The sequence below is a fragment of the Palaemon carinicauda genome, chromosome 45 (assembly GCF_036898095.1).
Source record: "Palaemon carinicauda isolate YSFRI2023 chromosome 45, ASM3689809v2, whole genome shotgun sequence".
NCBI lineage: Eukaryota > Metazoa > Arthropoda > Malacostraca > Decapoda > Palaemonidae > Palaemon > Palaemon carinicauda.
In genome coordinates this window covers 21394256-21417771 of record NC_090769.1, presented here as the reverse complement: position 1 = coordinate 21417771, position 23516 = coordinate 21394256, and the positions used below count along the sequence as shown (strand labels likewise).

General features: G+C 37.5%; 2 protein-coding genes across 3 annotated transcripts in view; one reads left to right on the top strand and one right to left on the bottom strand.

Moving 5' to 3' along the window:
- Nucleotides 1-3165, bottom strand: part of LOC137634935 (NF-X1-type zinc finger protein NFXL1-like) — a 37689-nt gene extending 34524 nt beyond the window's left edge. The window contains exons 1-2 of the mRNA XM_068367499.1: nucleotides 3043-3165; nucleotides 565-731 (exon numbers count right to left, since the gene is read on the bottom strand). Coding sequence (XP_068223600.1) covers nucleotides 565-731 — 167 coding nt within the window. The 5' untranslated portion in view covers nucleotides 3043-3165. The remainder of the gene's footprint in view (nucleotides 1-564; nucleotides 732-3042) is intronic.
- Nucleotides 3166-6610: 3445 nt separating this feature from the next.
- On the top strand, nucleotides 6611-20769 carry Yip1d1 (Yip1 domain-containing 1). Of its 2 annotated transcripts, none has more exons than XM_068367265.1 (2): nucleotides 6611-6740; nucleotides 9363-11222. In XM_068367265.1, exon 2 carries the CDS (start codon nucleotides 9363-9365, stop codon nucleotides 10152-10154), a length of 792 nt encoding a protein of 263 aa, XP_068223366.1. In that variant the 5' UTR covers nucleotides 6611-6740; the 3' UTR covers nucleotides 10155-11222. The 2 variants fall into 2 exon arrangements, with proteins under 2 accessions (XP_068223366.1, XP_068223367.1); XM_068367266.1 differs by lacking the exon at nucleotides 9363-11222 and adding an exon at nucleotides 15978-20769 and having other exon boundaries at nucleotides 6677-6740.
- Nucleotides 20770-23516: the final 2747 nt, after the last annotated feature.

Genomic DNA, 23516 nt, shown 5'->3' with positions numbered 1-23516 from the left:
AAAACATAGTAAAAGGGTGAACGACCTCAAGAGAGAGAGAGAGAGAAAGACCGAAGTCAAACTCGATCGCAACCCATAAAATTAGGCCGTGGTGGCCTAACTGCCGAGGCCTCCACGTAGATATCGTACACTACACACACACATCTGAAAAGGAAACTTACTTATTTCTATACTCAAATATATATACAAACATGAAAACATGTTTACATATATATTGAGTAAAAGAAAAGTAAGCGATTAAGTAAAGACAAAACAGACAATGGCTGCCAAGCGAGGACCAAGACAGAGACGTCTGTCACAGTCCGAGCCAAAAGTGAAAGTGAGTATTCACCTGTGTGTGAGGGGGAGGAGGGGTAGCTAGCTACCACTCCCCTACCCCCCCGCTAACTAGCGCGGGGGTAATACACCCTCGTTAAATTCTAATGGCTCGCCATTTCAGCTACGCTAAAAGTAATAACCCTTTGTAAATAGCGTGGTTTGTATTTCGGTTACGGAACAACTCTATTAACGAACTCTGCAAAGAGAACGTCAGTTGATTTGAACTCAAGAATTATCAAAGCTTACTTTCTTTCTTCCTCCAATTTGGCAGCAGGTCTAGCACTGGGGCCAGGATCCTTTTGAGCCGACTGCAGCTCTGGACGTGAATTTGGTTTACCCCAGAATCCTTCATCGTTGGTACTTGTAGAACCTCTACCTCTGCCTCTACCCCTGCTTTTTCCACGTCCAGACATCTGTCAAAAATTCATAAATAAAAATGAGATAAGTACAGTAAATCAGAACTAACATTGAGTATGTACCTTAAACATCATAAATATACTAATGGTCAACCATATGTATTTTTCCTAGATTTGCAAATCAGATTCTTATGTGATGTATGAGCACAGTATTCCGAGTGCAAGTAGAATTAATAGTTGAATCTTAGTAACAAGACAGTTAGATGGTGACAGGTGTTGCAATGTCTCAAATTTTGATGGACTACACACTATAAACTGTGTCTTTCTTCAGGTATAGTAAATGGGGTGTGGGGGCCTCTGTTATATAAGAAGACAGCATCCTTTATTGTGTTTGGGGGAAAAGGAAGGACTTGATGTTTGCCAGTGATGGTGCGAGTAAAGATTTAGCCTATCTCAATGGGCTAACGTAATCATTCACCCAACACAGGAAAATAAATGAGGAAAATTTAATACTTAAATTTCACACCAAACTTGAATTTGCTAAAAGGAATGGATGAGTACGGGTCGTTTCGCTGTTTGTAACTAAAACAGCCTAGTATTTACACATCAGTCAACACAAATATCTCAAGCAATTTGGATTTTTCCCAACTACACAAACCTATGATCTTTAATAAGAGTATAACTTTAGCGAAATTGGAATAGTTGTTAAACTTTTAACATGGTAAACAATAGTAGCTTTCGGGTGAGAGGTAGGCCCTGCCAACACGACAGGTAGAACAAACGGTTTCATTGTAGTGTATTACAGGGCAATGTAATCTAGGAAAACAACTACTTTTTCTTATAGAAAAAATTACGCTCTCTTCGAAAATGACACTCGTTCCCGTCGCAAATGAGTAGTTTCAGAAATATATATACATCTATATCCTCCCGTAATGGGGGACCCCCAGTGGGAACTCAGGGTTTTGGGTGGGGAAAACATACTGGGGAATCGATATATAAACGTAAAACAAACCTTTTCTTCTCTATACATTACCTTCTTGAAATTATAATAACCGGAGGAAAATACAAAACAGTATATCTGGATAAACTTTGGAGGCGCCGTTGCAAAGATTGTGTCATGAAAAAATACAGTAACCAGTGCTGCCAACGTCCGATGTAGATCAAATGTTATTTTGTGACCTGTCATACTACTAGGCTAGGTTAGGTGGGTTTGTTAGGTTCTGTGCCCTTTTTGTTCTTTTTATATATTGAGTAAAACTTATATGGAGAAATTATTTAAAATACGTATGGAAATATCTATCATTACTGTCGTTAGTAATGTCAGCATGCCGTTGGTAACTGTGTACCATACGTCAACGTTGGTAACATTGCTAATGTTATCGTTCGCAGTATATTCGTAAGAGAAGTGACACCGTGCAACTAATTGGTTGATCTGTTTGTTTCCGATTGAAATGAACATCAAATTCGGTTAATTCACGTTATTTACTATAGGAAAACATATTTTCTGTTCGAAATCTTACCCTGTAACACAATACAAAATTACCAAACAAACATCACTTTGACCTTTACCGAACCTAAACTTCCCCACCTAACCTAACCAACAACCCGTGCCCTTACCTATTTGACTGACGGAGGCTTAACAACCCCCTGCAACTCCTCTTACACTGACATTCTAATGAATAGGGTTCAAAATAAGTGAGTTGTGTAGCATGGCCGTCATCATACATACAACCAAAAATTGTTATATTTATTCTAAAATATATGTCACTACGGGCTACTTTGATTGGGGGTCGGCAGTTGTGTTCGGCAAAGTCCCTCGCCCCATAGTTAAGTAAGGAGGTTGGACCTGGCCCCATAGGAAAGATTTGTCGGGTGTGGTTAGGTGGATGCATCCATTTTTTTCCTTCATTGGGCTCCCCAATCATTACAACATATTGGGGGGTGGGGAAACGTTTACAACAACAAAGAGGACCAGAAATACATTAAACACGACATAACAGTCTATAAAAGGTTTAATTTCTGTATTTGATGAGAAAATAAAGTATCAGATAATTAACTTCTTTCGTGGCCTATGTATGGTCACGCCTACGGTATTCAAGTTACTAGATAATGGTAGGTTAATTGGGCATGGGTTAAGCAACACCTAAGCTATTCTTAAAACTAATTTGGATTCAAAGTTGCTTATATCTAATTATCCAATTACATAATATACAAATAAAGAATGGGGTAATGTCTAACCCATACCGTACCTAACCACAACATTAAGGCAAGAATGTTTTCGTTACTTTATTATAAAAATCAAAGCAAAAATATGAATGAAACTATGGATATAAGGTATATAATCCCTTTAGGCCATAATACAACTTACTAGAAGTCAGCACACTCAGCAGCCTGTCAGAAATACGTCCGGAAGTCAGCAATGATGATAGTCACTCTAAGCAACCTGTTAAAGTTTACGAGTTCTGAACAGGGTTGCCAGTTTGGCCTTTTTTCAGGCCAAAAAATCTCAAATTTGTCCTTTTTTAAAATTAGTTGGCCTTTAGTAATATGAAAAAAAATGTGGGCTTTAAATACCATATTTTTGGCCTTTTTCTAATAATGGGTTGGCCTTTTAAAGCTGTGGTTTGATTATAAGTTGGCCTTTTCTCATTTAGAAAACCTGGCAACCCTGTTCAGAACTCGTAAACTTAACAGGTTGCTTAGGTTTTCTAAATGAAAAAAGGCCAACTTATAATCAACAGAAGCGTTAAAAGGCCAACCCAGTAGTAGAAAAAGGCCAAATATATAGTCCTTAAGGCCTGCATTTTTTCATATTACTAAAGCCAAACCAATTTTTTAAAAAGGCCAAATTTCAGGGATTTTGGCCCGAAAAAAGACCAAACTGGCAACCCTGGTTCTGAACTCCAAATTCCTGATGTCCAATGAATGAAGAACAAATTCAATCAGCTGATTCTGAAACGTCATCAGTTCGGTGAACATTATCGCTTTGTTTAAGTTTATTGATTTATTAATGCATAATTAATGAGATTTTACATGAATGATTTACTGTACTGTACTTCAGTAAGCACTGCGTAGATGAGAACAAGTTTTAAAACAATTCTCTGCTAGTCTGCTGCCTCTCTAAATTATATATATATATGTTTTTTCAAAAAGGCCCATAAAAGAAACACAGGAAATATGAATAAATCACACTATATTTCGGTCAATAAACATCGACCCTCTTCAGGAAGTAAAGTTAAAGTGAGAATTACAGTGGAGAGTGACGGTTTATATATGAAAGCAAAAGGGTGTGTTCAATTGTTCTATAGTTGTTATAATTGCTGGAAGGATTAGCCAAATTTAATTACATCCAGGTGCGTGTTCTTATTGTTGAGCCGCTTGAAGGAAGTCTTGACCTCTGATGCATGTCTGGTGGTCGGTCTCCGTGGATTATCTTCTTAATGATAGGGTTGAGAAGAGTATTGTCCACTGTGTCAGCTTTCCATTGGCCCCCACATAGGTTCATTGTGTTTGATTGATTTATGATGGCTGATTCCAGGATTTTCCTTCTGTACGGACAGGTACTCTTAAAAAGCAAAGACGACTCACTCCAGTTAATCTGGTGCCCTAAATCCCTAAGGTGAATGAAAATCCCCGAATTTTCATACCCATATCTAACAGATCTTTTGTGTTAGATATGGGTATGAAAATTCGGGGATTTTCATTCACCTTAGGGATTTAGGGCACCAGATTAACTGGAGTGAGTCGTCTTTGCTTTTTAAGAGTACCTGTCCGTACAGAAGGAAAATCCTGGAATCAGCCATCATAAATCAATCAAACACAATGAACCTATGTGGGGGCCAATGGAAAGCTGACACAGTGGACAATACTCTTCTCAACCCTATCATTAAGAAGATAATCCACGGAGACCGACCACCAGACATGCATCAGAGGTCAAGACTTCCTTCAAGCGGCTCAACAATAAGAACACGCACCTGGATGTAATTAAATTTGGCTAATCCTTCCAGCAATTATAACAACTATAGAACAATTGAACACACCCTTTTGCTTTCATATATAAACCGTCACTCTCCACTGTAATTCTCACTTTAACTTTACTTCCTGAAGAGGGTCGATGTTTATTGACCGAAATATAGTGTGATTTATTCATATTTCCTGTGTTTCTTTTATGGGCCTTTTTGAAAAAACATGTTAAACTGTTCGATTACAGTTATAAATAAGACATATATATATATATATATATATATATATATATATATATATATATATATATATATATATATATATATACAGTATATATATATATATATATATATATATATATATATATATATATATATATATATATATATATATAACATATATATATATATATATATATATATGCACAGAGAGAGAGAGAGAGAGAGAGAGAGAGAGAGAGAGAGAGAGAGAGAGAGAGAGAGAGAGAGAGAGAGAGAGAGAGAGAGAGATCCTTACATAAGAAAATTTAACCGAGTCAAGTCTATGGGCTTAAGTATAAATGGTACAAATATGTACAAGAATTATTATCAAAGTATGTTAGGTGGTTTGGACAAGTGGAAAGAATGGGCAATGGTAAATCGGTTGGTATTTCGAAATGGTGAGGATGTAGGATGAGAAGATTATATAAAGGATGTTGCATTTTGACAGGAAGGGGATACTGGAAAGTAAGGTCTTTTAATATCCAGGAAGTGAGAGTGGTTGTGTGTTTGGGGTGAGTGACATATCCTACAGGTTAATTTTTGTGAGTCCTCTATATAGTGATCCTCATTTTGTCTTATCTGAATTACAACCTCATGTGTACTTCCTACTTTGAGGATATAAGTTTCACTGTGAATTTTTTTTTTCTGTGATGAACTGCAAATCAGGTGTCTCGACTATAGTATATAATGAGAAGGATACATAAATTATTTTCAGAATTACACTCCTTGGACATTTACACACATACATTCAGATGAATTTACCCTTTTTTTAGACAATTAATTCGATAGACTTGTTGTCCACGAGGCTTGTTGAATTATACGGCTCTTTACAAAAAGAAAAAAAAACCTGTTTGACAGGTCCTGTCTGGGACTATGGACCGCCCCAGGATGGTCCCATTCCTCTACCATAGATATACTATCTTTTCTAAGGATATTAAGATAATTATATACTGTAGTCTTCATAGGGAAAAGCTGACTTCATTTATTAGTTTACTGGACTGGTTGATTGATAAGCTCAAGTTAATACCATTACCATTTAGTTGAAGTAAAATTATTTTAATATAGTCTTAGAAATTCAGAATTTGCAGATACACTGGTGAAGAATGGAAGAAATTTAGCTGCTGAAGGTAAGAGGAATGATCAAGACTACTTTGATAAACAAATCTACTGTAATTTCTCAAATATATCAAACAAAAAGATGATGGATGGTTAACAGTCGAACAAATAAATAAGCGAATAGACCAATGAATGAAGTTAAAAAATATGAAAAATTAATATTATATGAAAGTCGAAAGTTCTGAAAAAGTAAAACGGAGTTCTTATCAGTATGAATTAACAATTTTTGCTTTTGATGACTAAAATTAATTGGCCTACGTCCAAACAGTTATAGATATTTAATTGAAGATGCTAATGATCTTAAATTAAAGATTATAGATGAAATATTCTTATTTGCGTATGATGAAATTAAAATAACTTTGACCTCATATACAGTTCCTTTCTGAAATTCCCTAAATGCTGATTTTTTCTTTTATTAATTGATAATAATAAGTAAAGTGCCAGCTGTTTCTGACACAACAGATCATGACGTCATTTTGTGAAGCTCAACTTGAGTTATACATCTTTGAAATTGATTTTAGCGACGCTGATGAAAGAATTATTTTAATTTTTACTAAGATTATATATATTTTAAGATAAACTTTCTTAGTAAAAATAAGATTATCTATTTTCTTGGTTATTAATTCATCTATGGGCATATTTTTTATATTAATTTTTATTAAAGATGTAGTACCTTCGCCTCCAGCCTGGTTACATGTTGGAACTGTTTGCCTGAGATCTTGCAAAGGTAATTATTATAAACATTAAGTACTTAGGACTCTCTATTATAATCTGTACTTGATTTATGATCTATGATTATTAGGGTGACAAGAATTAAAATCCATAAACTCAAGAATAATGTAGTTTCCTAGTCCGGGATGCTTAGATTAGGGTAGACTTCATGGCTATGTCTCTCGTGTAGGTTATTTAGCCGTACCGTATATTTTAAGTAACATATTTAACTAATAATTTAACTGATATATAACATATTTTAACTAATTTATATACTAAGAACCTTCTCTTGCCTAACTTAAATCTATGAAGGCTTTGTATTATGCTGGAACCTGATTAGGGACCTCATAGAAAACGGGAGTTTTTCAATACGATTTTATTTTATTAAGAAATATCCGATATTTATAATAATACCACTTAATGAGGCGCTTAATCAATTGGCAATTGCATTATTACCACCTTATCCTCTGTCTTGGCTAGTGGTTAATATTTTCCGAGTGTTAAAGTCGCGTGGATACGTATTTTGGAGTTTTGGGGGTGTATGTAGGATAGCGGCCACCTGTATGTATGATTACAGCTAATTTAGAATACGACAGTGGAAGGGGGTCACAGCCCCCCCCCCCCCCCCCCCCCCCGGTTAGGTAATTAGGGAAGGACACGGCTTGTAGGATAGGTTAGGGGGGAAAATTTAGGTTAGTAGATGCCAATTTTTAATCGAAATAGGAGGAACTGGCCGCTGATATACAAAGGCTCCATAAATGGTGACGACCAAGCCCCTCAACTCCATTTTTTTTTTTAATATTGTAGTTATGGTCAGGGAAACCTTTCCTAGTAAAAACCAACTTTTCCATATAGAAAAATGCCCGTTTCCTTCTTAAATGACACTTATTTTTGTCGTAAATAAATACTTAATGTACTGAATTCAAAAGATAATGAACTTATACGGTGTATATATATATATATATATATATATATATATATATATATATATATATATATATATATCTATATATTATATATATATATATATATATATATATATCTAAATCTATATCCGCCAATAACGGGAGACCCCAGTGGGAACTCGGGGTTTTGGATGGGGAAAAATTATACGGAGCTTGATGTTTTTATTTTTCGGTGAGCGAAGCGAGCCTACTGCGGAACAAGAACCATTATATTCAGGTTAAAACATTTTGAACAGAAAATATATGTTTTTCAGTAGTAAATACAGTAACATGATTTCACCGAATTTGTCTTCATTTCAATCGCAACCAAACAGAACAACCAGTTCGACTAACTTCTGCGCAGAATGTAGTTAGCCGAACTGGTTGTTTTGTTTGTTTGCAATTGAAAGGAAGGTCAAATTTGGTTAAATCACGTTATTTACTACAGGAAAATATATATTTTCTATTTGAAACGTTTCCCCGACCGTAAATAAAATTTCACCGTAGGCCTCGATAAATTTTGTCAAGCCTGACTTCTTACCAATATATGAACTGATGGTTATTTATTCTTACACTACCTCTGTTAAACAACCAAACACAGCATTCCTCCCCAACCCAACCTTGAACGCTGTGCTCTAACTCATTGGGAAAGACAGTCTTTGACCAGTGTAAAGGTAAATTAATGCCCATAAACAGTAGGACTATATTTACAAATTCTTCTCTCATGTGCTATGCGTTATTACCTGTTAATGTTGATGTAAACTACAATTATTTTATCATCTACCCAGAAGTATTTGAGACCCCAATGGGAAAGATGATTTTGGATGGGAAAAAACTCATATAACTTTGAATTTTAATAGCCCCAAATTCATGTCATACAGAGAATTATTTTAACCCTTTTACCCCCAAAGGACGTACTGGTACGTTTCACAAAAGCCATCCCTTTACCCCCATGGACGTACCGGTACGTCCTTGCAAAAAAATGCGATAAAAATTTGTTTTTCATAATTTTTGATAATTTTTTGAGAAAATTCAGCCATTTTCCAAGAGAATGAGACCAACCTGACCTCTCTATGATGAAAATTAAGGCTGTTAGAGCAATTTAAAGAAAATATACTACAAAATGTGCTGGGAAAAAAATAACTCCCTGGGGGTTAAGGGTTGGAAATTTCCAAATACCCCGGGGGTAAAAGGGTTAATAGCCCCAAATTCATGTCATACAGAGAATTATTTTAAAAAATTGATGTAAAATTTAAAATTGTATTTTCATTAAAAGTTGGTGTTTGGCACCTGAAAGAGCTGAGCTTGTCTTTTGTCGATGGTTAACAATTTTAAATGGCTTTTGTAAAGGAAGTGATTTTATTGGCAAAAATGTAGATTGGTTTAAAATTTGATAGAAAATTATAAGGGTAAAGATTCTTTAACACATGCATTTTGGTACATATATGTCTAGCTTAATAAGATCTCACATTGTTGTTATTATCAAGTCAATCTGGAAATGTTAGCATTTTTGTAGATATAGCACTGTATATAAAGTACAGTACTACACTATTAGCAATGAACAAGTGCATGTTGAACTAATTTGCTTCATTCACATAAACCTATAAACTTTATTTGGTCAATGCCGTTAGTACAAATATAGTAAATAAATCTCAATTGAACTTTCAAATGAATTTTGCACTTGTTCATTGCAGATGTCCTACAACGATTGGGACCAGCAACAGCAGTATGGGAATGCTTGGGGAGACCAATCCAGTTTTTCCTATGACATGGGTTCACCGGACTTTGGAGCTGAGCAACAGTTCCAAAGTTTCGATTACAACCAAGCAGCATCAGCTCCACCACCTCAAGGGCCTCCTCCTACGACAAACTACTACGCTAGTAGCCAGCAACCTACCTTCTTCACTCCAGGACCTTCAATCATGACTCCAGGGCCAAATCCAGAAAACCCCATTCCAGGCGACTCCATAGAAGATGAACCGCCTCTCCTGGAAGAGTTGGGTATTAATCCAGATGCTATCTTGCAGAAGACCTTGACCGTTCTCAACCCAATGAGGCGCACAGACCCTGTAATACTCCAAGACACAGATCTTGCTGGACCGTTGGCATTTTGTCTTGCATTTGGTAGTTTTCTTCTACTCTCTGGGAAAGCGCAGTTTGGTTATATATATGGTATAGGTTTATTAGGGTGTATATCCATGTATGGTCTCTTAAACATGATGTCCATGGCTGGTGTTAGTTTAGGGGTGGTTGTTAGTATTTTAGGTTACTGCTTACTTCCAATGGTAGCACTTGCAGGTGTTAATGTTCTACTGTCTCTCCAGGGAATTGTAGGTATGCTACTTACTGGGGCTGCCATCCTTTGGTGCTCTTTCTCAGCTTCTAAGTTGTTTGTGACAGGATTGTCAATGGATCACCAACAGCCGCTTTTAGCGTATCCTTGTGCACTTTTATATGCTGTCTTTGCACTCCTCACAATTTTCTAATGATGCAAAAATGTTCTCACAGTATTCCCTAACTTCATTTGTATTTAATAAAATGTTTGTATCAGTGTGGAAGTTTCTCGATTTTGTGTGTGCTTCTTGATGAGACTAAATTAAAAATTTTATGATGTTTATTCAGTATTGACAGTTTTTGTTGCTACAACATGAGTTATATCCAGCAGTGTCCCACTGTAGCTATTTAATCATCATACTAGGAATCTGAAGTCTTACAGTAAACTTGATTTCCATTATTGCTATATCCAGTTAACCTACTTCTAATGGCCAATGTAATTCTGCTTAGCTGTATTTTCTTTTATCGTAGCTGGTACTTTTTCTTTGGTAAGCAGTTGCTACATATCTTAGGTTTGAATATTTAAGGCTCAGTTGAATAAGAAAATGATGAGCATTAATATGAAAGTTGAAACAGTATTTGATATACAAAAGTAAGTGGATGAGTTTCAGGAAAGTTCAACATAAATATAAATTGTACAATGTATATTAAACATGCTTATGTTCTATATGATTTTAGTGATGTGAATTAAGTTCTCATGCTTATTATCGAATCATTGCAAATATATCTGTAAATTGTTCATCTTTAGGAAACTGCCAATCAATATGAGCAATTTGATTAGAACATGTCAACATTATCATAATTATAATAATTTGTTTTTGTATAATCAGTTATATGTAGCTTTAATCATGCCTAAAAAAACTTTATTACAATTTATTACTTTCGGGAACTTTAAAGAATATAGCCATTATAATCATTGAAACACTGAAATTACTACAAGACACATATGTTACGATGTAATGAGGAAATTTTGATAGAAAATAAAACCGCTACGGGAAAGTTATTTTGCAGTGTTTAAAAACTGTCATCAGGCGTAATGATAATACTCTTGTAAGGATATTTAGGAGTTGTCATGTTGATAGGCAACTTGAATGTGGTTTAATTACAGCAAATGCCACGGTCCTAATTTCTCCATTGCTCATTTGGTTGAGATTTTATAATTTTTGAAGATGTACTATAACAAAGTGTATATTCTTTATATTAAAAATAAAGGAAATTTATTTCGTGTTTAATTGACAGATGGCATGCATAATAAAGGGATATTGACGAAGGAAAAATCTATTTCTGGGCGAGAGACCTGTGCCGCCCAGTGAAATGCTCCTTTAGCATCATTTCTAAGGTATATAACTGCTATGTATTACCAGAGAAAAAAGTTGCATAGGAATGCCAGGGATGAACCCAGCTCGCTCACCTAAATAGGTGTCGGTATATAGTAACTGGGGCTTTCAAACCACTACCAGAGGTCTCGTGCCATTTAGATACAGTATCTCCTCTTAAAATGTCCCTGTTACTACGAGGTGCCGTTCTACATCCACTACTGATTGCTACTACCTCTATCTCCACCCACGCCAACTACGTCACTCCTTTCATAGTATCTTCGGTGTTTACCCGCGCGTTCCCTTGCTTGTGATTTTTGGTTGTTTTGGTGCTTGTTTGTACAAGATGTCGGACGTTCAGGCTTCCTCATCCTAGTTAAGTACTAGAACTATGGATTTTGAGTTTTTGGAGGTAGCGATGCCTTTTAATCTATTTAAAGCAAGTTATTAAACTTTTTATTTGGTTTGAAAGATTTTAGAAACTAAGCAATGTTGCTTATGTTGCAGATCAATAAAAATATAATGGGAGAAGATGCAATACCAGTGTGATTGTATATAGACAACATGTTTTTGTTCATGCCTCAGTGCATGAGAAAAGCAGAAGAAATAAGTACTGCATTCCTACCTACATATAGGCAGACGAGTCTACACACATGAGGAACTTCCTTCATACTAGTAATACCATCTGATTGAATACTTTTCTTTTTATAGAAAGTGACATTTTACTTTCCATAATCTCATTTTTAACAAAAGCGCACCATCCCATGCTTATCCTTCTTTTAATTTCGGTTTCGTGTCCCGGGGAAACACTACCTGTCTGTCCTAAGTACGTATAATCATTAACAATCTTTAGAGGTTCGTCCATAACCCTTATTTGTTGCGTACCTGTCCCTTGAACGGGAGTTACTATAAAATCCAGAGGAAGACATCAGAAAATGCATTAAAAACCTTAGTCTTGAGGCAAAGATTCTGTAACTCTCCCAAGCTTCAGTTCTTGCTATTAATTGCTAGTTGTTCTTGTGCAAAATACAAACCACCTTCTCTTTACTGTTTAGTATTATTTCGGCAAAGCTGAAACCAGCTAATAAACTTTTTTTGTCGGACCGACCATCCTTCGACTGTTCCACCATTAGTCAAGACCACACTAGGCAAGGTCTTTTCCATCAGAGGATCAAGTACCGGCAGAGCTTTCTCTCGAGAGGCAAATTGCTAGCACCAGTGTCAATATGGCTAAGGCATCTAACATCTCTCGAGAAGTTAGTGCCCCATGACTGTCTCCACATACAGTCTCTACAATGACAGCTGATGACCTTCTGGTCTTAGCACAGAGATTACCGAGTACCCTATTACCAGTGGGACCCAAACAGAAGAGTGACCTGAGTTTGATTTGTTGTTCTTCACAGATGGCTCAAAAGAAATGGGGGTGTCTCATCTGTTACACCTGACGGCATTCGGACTAAGGTCCGAATCCGAAAGGTGGTGCCACATAACCTTCGGGAAATGAGGACAGCTTACCTGGCCCTCGCGTACTTCCATCTGTTCCTTTCAGGGCATTACATACCGCTGATGAGCGACAACACTACAGTAGTGTTCCACATAAATAAACAAGGAGATACAGTACCTTTCCACAGCACGAATGTCTGCTAGCTGTGAAATCCTCAGGTAGATGGAAGAAAATATGGTAGCCTTAACAACCTACTTCATCCTGGGCAAGAAGAACATACTGCTGGACAATCTAAGCTGAAGGATCCAGATAATTGTCTCAGAATGGACAATTGGCCTGTCTGCGACGTCCCACAACTGGAACTTACGGTGTACTGCTCACTAGTACTGGAACCACTAAGTATTTGGGCAGGATGCTTTTCAACAACCAAGGGACAAGAGGGATGTCTATGTGTTCCCTTCTTTGTGCCTGGTAAGAAAGCTATTGAACAGGGTAAGGGAATTGCAAAATCTAGCAATGACCCTCATACCTGTATTTCCACTGTGGCAACATGCAGAATGGTTTCCAGACCCTCTGCACCTGCTCATAGAGGCACCAGGGGAACTCCTTCCACTTCCCGAGCTACTCGGACAACCACACGTGAAGATTTTCCACCAAACGATACCATCACTTCGTCTTCACACCTGGAGGCTATCCAGCAACTACTGTACTCGTAAAGAGAGGTTTTTCGAAGCCAGTTGCTAGGTACATGGCAAGATACCTCTGGGAGTCGTTGTCTGCTGTGTATCAGGCGAAGTGGTCTGTCTATTGTGGTAGGTGTCATGGGAGAAGTGCCTGTATTCCAGCAGTACAGTAGTGGAGATTTTACTGTACCACTGGGAGGAAAAACTCCACTCAGTGTTGGTGGTGAAAGGCTTTCTTTCAGCCTTGAACATTCTCTTCAAACTGAATAAAGTTAACATTTCCTCTTTTAAAGAATTGTCACACCTCATACAGAACTTTGAGCGTTCCTGCTCTCAGTCGGAAGTTAGACCATTTCCTTGGAACGTTGTCAGGGTCTTACGTTCATGGAAAGGAGCCCCTTATGTGGCTTTACGTCAAGCCTTGGATAAGGACTTGACCTTAAAGATGGTTTTCTTTTGGCCCTGACCTCTGCAGGTAGAGTCAGCAAGCTACATAGTCTTGTATACATCATCACCCATTCAAGGAGATGGTGGGACAGGTTACACTCGGTTTCAACACTGAGTTTGTTGCAAAGACTCAAAACCCGTCCTTTGCGAATCCTAGATTTGGGCCCTTTCGGATTGGGAGTCTCCGATCGGTAACAGACGATACTGATAAACTGTTACTATGCCCCATAAGGACGATGAGGTTATATCTCATAAGGATGAGAAAAGCTCGATCACAGGTCAACAAGCTGTTTGTCAGCACGGGGAAGACCAAGAGGAGAATCACGAAGAACTAGATTTCCTCTTGGAACAGGCGAGTAATAGAAAGGGCACGGGCTTCAGACACGTCAGCGTCGAGATGTCCCCGTGCCCATGATGTCAGAGGAGTAAGTATTTCTGAAAGAATTTGTCTGTTCAGCAGGCAGATGGAAACGTCAAACAATGTTCACCTCCTGCTACCTGCAAGACATAGCCCACAGGAGTTTAGACATTCTCAATATGTCTTGTGGTAGCTGCTCATACCATGATCTAAACACCTTGGCTCCCTTGTGGGACAAGTATCAGGGGTTCGAGGGCGGACGTTACCCGTGAACTAAGTCTAGGATGAATGTGGCAGTGACTGGCCACTTCCTACTTAATCTTTCCCTCTCTTGGGGTGTAGCTTTTGGAGGACTCTGCGCAGCTGACCTTGTTCTTCTGTGGGTGAGTATCACGCTCTTTGGACAACCGTGTATACATGTATACTGTATGTGTTATGTCCCCGTCTTCCTGTCAGGGGGAGGCGGGAAGAAATATACATTAGTAGAGGGCCTGGCCTGAATAGCTACAATGTACAGTATGTTCCAACAGATTAATTCCTTATTCTCTAGCAAGGATTGCCTGGGCTGTTATCCTACAAGGATAATGTGGTGCAGGATCTGTCAAGGTATCCCTATAGAGAGGCTATCCTGGGACAGTTGCCAGCCAGTTGGTTTCAGACTTCCATCCACCTAAAGGAGAGTCTCCATAGTAAAGAGTGGAAGGTTTGTATCTTACTCAGGAACAAAGGACAAATTTGGAATTAATTTTTCGTAGCAATACAAACGTGGAGCTCTTTACACATACTGACCCGCCAGTACGTGTAAGTCCTGCCGCAATTACAAAAGTGAGGGCTAGTCGCTAGTACTGCTGTGAGTGGGAGGATTAACTTATCTCCTCCCTCTAACTAGTGGTGGGTAGTTAGACCTTGACAAAAAAGCTTATCGTCTGGTTTCAGCTTCGCCAAAATAATAGTCCATAGAAAAGAACTCCAGGTTTGTATTACTAGGAAAAATACAAATTGCTTCCAAATTTGTCCTATTGTCTCATTAACCCTATTTGGAACTTTCAAACCCTCAACCCCCCGCCATTTTTTTTTTCAGGCACATTTTGCAATATATATTCTTTAAATTGCTCTAACAGCCTTAATTTTTATCATAGAGAGGCCAGGTTGGTCTCATTCTTTTGGAAAATGCTTGAAGTTTCTTGTAAAGTTATCAAAAATATGCAAAAAAAATGTAAAAAGCCGTTTTTTGCAAGGACGTACCATTACGTCCATGGGGGTAAAGGGATGAGTTTTGTGAAACGTACCAGTACTTCCATTGGGGGTAAAAGGCTTAATTAATATAGGCATAAGCTAAATCTATTGAAGTGAAAGAAAATGTGAAATTTGTTAGGTCGAAGGGTAAATATTGATAAAATCAAGCTTCCAGGGAAGAAGCAATATGAACATCTGGTTAGTATAGTTGTGACAAATTTTTAAATATTCAATTTTTGTAAATTTAGACACTGATTTTCATTTTTTATCATGCGGCATAATATTACCAAACTTTCTGAACAAGTAATTGGGTATCAAAATTGCCATTTAAAGTTTTTGAGGTGACTTTAATTGTGACCCCGTTATTAATTTTTAATTGTCTATTCATTGTTTGACAGCAGATGCTGTATGCAAAATTACCATAATTAAAAAAGCACAATTATTGCTTAATTATGTAAATTTTTAAGGCATTGCTTATTTTTTTTTTCCAGATGCTGAGAGTAAAAAATATTAAAAATGTCAAGATATTCCAGAGATGTAGCAACAATCACATTTATTATAGTGCACAAGGTAAGACGTATGAAAACTTCTTTTCAAGTTCTTCAAAAGACCCCGCTGACCTCCGTCGGTCAGGGGAAGAGAAGCGTAAATCCCACGAACCTGATGTTAAAACCGGGGATGAATCGGGAAATGGTCATAATCAAAAGGTGAATGAACACAGGCCTCCTGATATTCGACTACCTATTAGGAGGCGCAGGAGGTACATGGCCCCAGGGTCAAGAATTGTGAGTATGCTCCCTCAGCAGTATTGGCAGGTAGCGGGAGAAAGTCGAGAGGAGATACAAAAAGCAGTTGGCGATGTGCAGCAGGAGTTTGGACACAAATCGCTGAATGAGGGTAAAGTTGATATAGATCAACGTATGGTTGAAAATGTACCTCTAGGCGACAAACTTGAATTGGAGGGAAATATCAAACAAGAAGAAAATAATCCAGTGACAGTGGGTATTTCAAGAACTGTACATTCTGGGGAGGTCTCTGCACACCTTTCTCCTGTTATGCCTAAACTAAGACGACAGAGAACTCTAAATGTATCTTCAAGACTGAGCCAGTTAATCGATACAACTATTGACTATGGTGAGAAAGATGAAAAAGTAAAATCTAATGAAGAAAATAAAGAAAAGTAACCTTGTGGTAATTGTTTATAGATACATGTAATTTAGTGTCATTACACAAGGCAAATGAAGTGGATGTGAATCACAGAAAAGAGAGGAAGTGAAACATTTGTTCTGACAATAATACTAATTTATTTATAGGATTTTAATTTCTACTTTTTCCGCATTTTTAGTCTTATTCATTTCTGATGCTTTTCCCAAAAATGTCAACCATATGTTGAATTATTTCTGTTCATGCTGTCTGCTTTTTGTTTAATTATTGATATAGATTAAAAAAAGTATTTTTATTGATAAACAGCCGACTCACATAAGAAACTCTAGCCCACTCGCCCAGTGTTGCATAAAAAAGGGTTTTTCTGAATTGGCTCCCCCTTTGTTTAGATGTTCCACTATTTTCTTCCACTCTTGTAAAGTTCTTAAATACAAGATTACTTTTGGAAATTGTTCCACTATTCCACCTAATCCTTTCGTTCAGAGATCATAACTCCTGATTATTTTAGTGTCGACGATATATAATTAGACAAGCGGAATGATTAAAGATTGTAAGAGGGGTATAAAAAACTCCACTATTGAGAGTTGTACTAATACATGTTGAGCTGCAAATGTGCCTTTGAAATGCCAAGTGTCGTCAGAAAGTTTACTGTACAAGTGAAATTGTTACAGAAAGTTAGTAAAATTCAGAAGTAGGTAAATACATTTCACCATACCTTTACTGTGGTCACTGTTTATTACTTTATTATCTATTTACTTTCTTTCAGATGGCAGTATTGTGGCCATTAGATTTGCATGTAGGTGGTGGAGTTAGTTTAAAGTCGTTATTGCATCGTGTCGATTACAGGTTTACTTTGTATCTTTGGCTATAAGGACATTTCCATGCTCCATTCACCATTTCTTAGCTTTTAGAAATGTTATCCTCCTCCATCCCACTTACTAGTTGGTTTATTTCATAACACTTCCTGATAAAACCAAATAATGATGTGTGAGGTGGAAAATTCAGGGAAAAATTCATTCGGGACGGTTGAAGAAAAATATTACCTGAACAAACATCCAGCGCAGACGAAACTGGCTTGTACTCGAAGTGAATACCCAAATGCACATATATTCATCAGGAAGTGAAGATAGTTCCTGGATTTAAGGCTTTTATAGATTGTATAATGCCTTTTGGGTGGAAATGTTTCTGACTATAGACCAGTCTTTCATGATTCACCTCTTTCAAAACCTCAGGTCATTAGCAAAATTAAACAAGTATTTGCCTCCTTTCACTTTTGCCCCAACAAAAAAAGCCTTGATGATGATAGCTTTGTTTCAGTATTAGTTTGTAAATAATTTCATGACTGAAGATTATTCCTGTGATATTTCTTTCAAGATTTTCATTATGAAGAATGTCCTTTTCAATACTTATTGGTTTGGTGAACCATAGGTTCAACTACTGGGTAGTTAAAGGTATGACTCCCTTATCTAACCCTTAATTCGTTGTCAACTATCTATGATAGTTAGGGTGGGGACCAGTCATTTTGTGAGCCTATCTCTCTTTTGTATATGTGGGGACCTGTATATTTGGGGTAGAAATACTACCCCTCTCCTAGTTAATATTGAAATACTGGAGGTTTTCAATTATAGCTTTTTCTTAGAGATTAATAAAATCAAGTAAAATATGTCCAGGACGGATGTGATAATCCAGCGGGTTAGTCATCACAGTGACTGTTTTGCTTCTGGGAGGAGGGTTCGTGGCCCTGTCAGCTGTTACATCTGTTCACAGTTGATCCATCTGCATGAAATATGGATCCACTTGCAGCAAGCTTGAGAGAGAATGCCATCCTTCTGCTTTCAATGTGGACGAAAGGGTTTCCGAAGATCGCCAGTTCAACCGAGTATTTACCTGAGCTCTAGCGGACAAAGCCAAAGCCGATGCTGAGACAAAAGCCACTTCATTCCCCCAAAATATATCCCCTTTATTCCTATAATGGGGTAATAAAGAAGCAGCATATATCCATCAAAAAGAGAGATAGATCTGTTATAACAACATGAAGTAAGGCAGCGTTGGATGGAACACTTCAGTGAAGTCATGAATAGGAGATTTGAAGGGAATAATTTGATTGATTTACCCAAAGCTGAGGAAGACCTTGATGTGCCCATGAATGAATTCAGTGTGTTTGAAGTCGATGCTATTATTAAAAAAAACTGAAGAGATGGAAAGCCCTTGGATACAATGGAATAACTACAGAGATGATTTTGGCTAAAAATGAAGTGACTCCCAGAATACTTGTAAGATTATTTTGTAAAATGTGGCATGAAGAGGCAAAAGCAGATAAATGGGAGCTAGGAGTGTTGGTGAAAATGACCGAAAATGGAGATCTGACTGATTGAAATAATTACAGAGGCATCACACTTGTCAGTTGTCATGAAAATATATAGTATGCTCATTCTAAAGAGACTAAAGAGAAAGATTGATAAAAAGCTGAGAGATGAACAAGCAGGATTTCAAGAAGGTAGAAGTTGTACTGACCACATTTTCATTTCAAGACATGTGCAGTAATGTGTAGAATATAGAAATCCAATTTTGATGGCATTTGTGGACTAAGAAAAAGCATTTGATAGTGTACACCATCAAATTTTATGGAGACTCCTGCATTATTATAGAGTTCCTCTTGAATATGTAAATTTGATTAAGTCTGTTCATGAGCATAGCAAGTGCTAAGTTAATGTCAGTGGAGTCCTATCAAATGAATTCCCACTGAGCAGTGGAGTACTTCAAGGGAATGTGTTGTCACCTATTTTGTTTATCCTCCTCATGGATTTTGTAATACATAGAACAGTTGGGGATGGTGAAGGATTGGACTGGATTTGTAACAGAAAATTAGCTGACCTAGAGTATGCTGATGATGCTGTCTTTATTAGCAGAACACCACAGAACTTGCAAAGCTTGCTTACCAGAATGCATGAAATATCACATGAGGTTGGGCTCAAGATAAATATAAGAGACAGTGATGTTGAGAACGGAATATGCTATGGAATATGAAATATCATTAAAAGGAGGAAGGATTAATGAAATGGAATCATTTAAATATTTAGAAACTATGATTTCTAATACAAGATCTTTAGAATTTGAGTTTAATGAAAGATTGAAAAAAGAAAACCAGGCTATATATAGGTTTAATGAGATCGGTGTTACTGTAAGGACATGAGTCGTGGCTTGACAGTGAAACAATATCCAACGGATTTGTAGATTTGAGAATAAAGCCCTCAGAAGAATATTTGGAGTTAAATGGCAGGACAGGATTAGAAATGAAACTATAAGAGAGATTACTTGAGTGCCATATGTGGATGAAATCCTGATGAGGGGTAGATGGAGATGGTTTGGGCATACTCTTTATACTCCCCGAGAGAGATTAGTTCACCAAACTTTCAACTGGTCTCCACAAAGCACTAGAAGATTTGGAAGATCCAGGCCTACATGGCGAAGGACTATGAAGCTTGAAGTAGATGATGATATAGAGATATAGAGACGACGCCCTTTGATTAAAGGTATTCTTCCTTGATAGGTATTGGTAATATTCAGAGGGGATGGCTGATATCCTAGAACTGGTATGGCATCCTTAAGACATTGTACCAACTGTTTTTTGAAATCCAATCGAGAAAGCTACATTACTTGGGAATGGGCGGAACAATTTAAGAAAACGAGGGTTGGCATTTTAATTCAAGAAAAAACAGGAATGTTTGCGGTCGATAGATAGGAAATTAAAATAGATTAGGTTAAGGATATACAGTAGAATAGGAAAAGTGCAAAAATATGAATAAAATCAAGCAAGAACTAGAATTACCTTACATTTCTTTATTACATCTATTTCTTGAGTAAAGTTGCCTTATTTTCACAATGTATAGTATTCTTTGTCATTAGATTTCCATCAATTACTACTCCCAAGTTCCTCACTGTGTACTATTTAAACTTGTGTATTTTAATTTTCTAATTCAATCAAGTTTTCTTAGGTTTTATTTGCTACCATGGATGTACGTTATCTTAATTTCATCTAGTTATGTTTCATTTTATCCAGTTCTGTTTGGCCATGGTACTGTTTATGTTTTTCCACTATCCATGGTAATTCAATATTTTATGTACTAAATATAGCAATGTCAGTCCTTGGACTCTGGTTTAAGATATTCCTCTTCATTTAGTTTTAGATGCAGATCGATGATGGATGTTCTACAACTGATGCACAAAGGATATTAAAATCTCTCCAAAACTTACCAGAACCATCATCGTGTGAGTGCCCGGGAAGTCTAAACACAAAGTAAGAGGCCCTAAATGGTACCCATTGTATCTTCATGAACATCAGGCAAGATATTTCTTTGAAAATGTATTCAAAAGTATGTAAAAGTAGATGTATTATTATTATTAAATGCTAAGCTACAACCCTAGTTGGAAAAGCAGGATGCTTTAAGCCCAGGGGCCCCAACAGGGAAAATAGCACAGTGAGGAAAGGAAATTGTTTGGCAATCTCAGTGTTGTCAGGTGTATGAGGACAGAGGAGAATCTGTAAAGAATAGGCCAGACTATTCGGTGTCTGTGTAGGCAAAGGGAAAGAACCATAACCAGAGAAAAGGGTCCTATGTAGTACTGTCTGGCCAGTCAAAGGACCCCATAACTCTCTAGCGGTAGTATCTCAACGGCCGGTTGGTGCCCAGGCCAACCTGCCATGATGTTTTTCGGGCGGTTGGTGCCCAGGCCAACCTGCCATGATGTTCTTTCTAATATTTCTTTACTGACTTTACCCTCAAATTATACAGGAGTTTAACTTACAAACTTCTGGAGGGAATTCATCTTAATCACCTTTCTCCTGACAAACTTTTGTACCTTAGAAAGATATTGCTGTGGTAAATTTAATGACTGATCCAAATTCTTCAATTTTGCATTTAGCAATTATCATTTATCTGGTTCCAGGCTTTAGCCTTTAAATGATGTTTTTAAATACCAACGGAAGAAGAAATGTGGAAAAATTTCAGTGACCTCGCAACCCTCTCTGAATCATGACTGATTTATGGGTCTCCTAGGTTATCAAGTTTCCAACAGTTTGGTATTGGTTTCTTTGGAATTGAGGGAAACAAATTCAGCAGTCACTTCTTTGTTGGCTTGTCAGATCCTTGACCCCCTCTAGCTTAGGTCCAGAAGGGGATATACGAAGCCTTTCCGAGAATCAGACAATAATGAACACTATTGTATTCCTTTTCTTCGGTAGTTTGCTTTTCGTCCTCAGTAGAAATTTACGACACTGAATGACTTCTCAGCCATAACCAAGTCCTGGTCTCTCTTTTGTTGTAGTATTTTCTTTTAATGATTATCAGATTGCTCCTTTGTAGTTTCCATTTTCTACAGATCGATACGGATTTCTCAGATTCCAATATAATCTCAATGAGACTTTGTTTGTAGAAGCTACTGTACAGTACTTGCATGATTCTGATCATAATCTATTTTCTCCATGATCTTTCATTGTTCCTACATGAATACAAACCTTCGTCCTTCAATAGGAGAACAATTTAAGCAAAGCTGTTAAATTGTCTGTTAAAAATTATAACAAGGTGTTGGTAGTTAAAGGCAGCGAGCAGGGAAAGCCCTGCCCCCTGCTGGCTCACTGAAAAGTCAAGAGTAGTATATACTTACTCTGGGTCAACCAAGTAGGATTATGAATAACTCTTCCTTATCTTTTCAAATATCTTGTGTGTTCCTGTTCATGGTAAACCCATGAGTGGGCATGCAATCTTGCCCTGGAATTCCTAGACAATGTTGCCAGACTTTTCACGAAAAAGCCTAACATGTATCCGCATTCGTTATGTCCTGCTTACATGGATATGATTGTTTGCAGTCTTCCCATTATAATGAGTGTTGGGAGGGGTCAGCCCCCAGGAGTTCAGTAAGATGAAGAAAAAGGAAATCAGGCGAGTCTTCCCATTCTGGCTCTCCCCTGAAGGCGATGAAATTTGCTGGTTCTCTTCTCTCTACTTTTGGAACTAAGGCTTCTGATCCTTCTCCATCCCCCTCCTCCAGGGGAAATATAAAGAAGGAAGATGATGGTAATCGAACAGTGGGTCAATCCCAGGGTGAGGTAGCGGTACTGTATCTGCTTCCCCTAGAGGAGCACATACCTCTTCTGTTCTTGCCAAACCTGATAAAAACTTTCCAGATTACACTGCTAGTGACGATGCCTTAAAGACGTTTTGGCCATCATTAGTATTAGAAGGAATACTTTCCAGAAAGAAACTATTACAAGCCTTTGCTTTATCCAAAGTAAAGCCTCCATCACTGGAGTCTGCTTCATCTGTTGAAGATGCCCTTGGCTCTTCGCACTCAGAATTGTCTAATTCAGGATTAAACAGCCATCCTCTCCTTTAGAGACACCTTTAGCTTCAAGGATGCCCTTATGCCCTCCTTTGCCTCTCATCTCTTTATGGGGCTACACCTTCATCGGATAATTAATCTCCAATTGTGGACCGCCTTTACAAGACAGAGAGTTTCTCTTCGACAAGACAAGGATGTTGCTGTCTCACCCAAGGAACATCCTTCCCCTCCTGTCAGGAGACATTATTACGTCCTCGGAGGAAGATTTCCTTCATAATAAAGGATTCCAATCTTTCTATGGGAAGCAAGAAGCCCCCCAAGTGTGCATGCCCAGACTCTTTTGAATGCTCCCTGACTGGATCTCTTTCACAAGTGTGTGCCCCTTGGAACAAGCACATTTGCCAAATTGCACTCACTCTAATTGAACTTACTCCTCATTGATTTTGAGCACTTCAGTTTGCCTTTGTTCTACGAGAGAGCATTAATTTCGTAGCAGGTGGGCCTTTGTGTTCGCACGCTACCTGAAA

Bases quoted from the DNA above. Each gene is read 5' to 3' on its own strand.
- Yip1d1 (XM_068367265.1), top strand. From the start codon at position 9,363: ATGTCCTACAACGATTGGGACCAGCAACAGCAGTATGGGAATGCTTGG.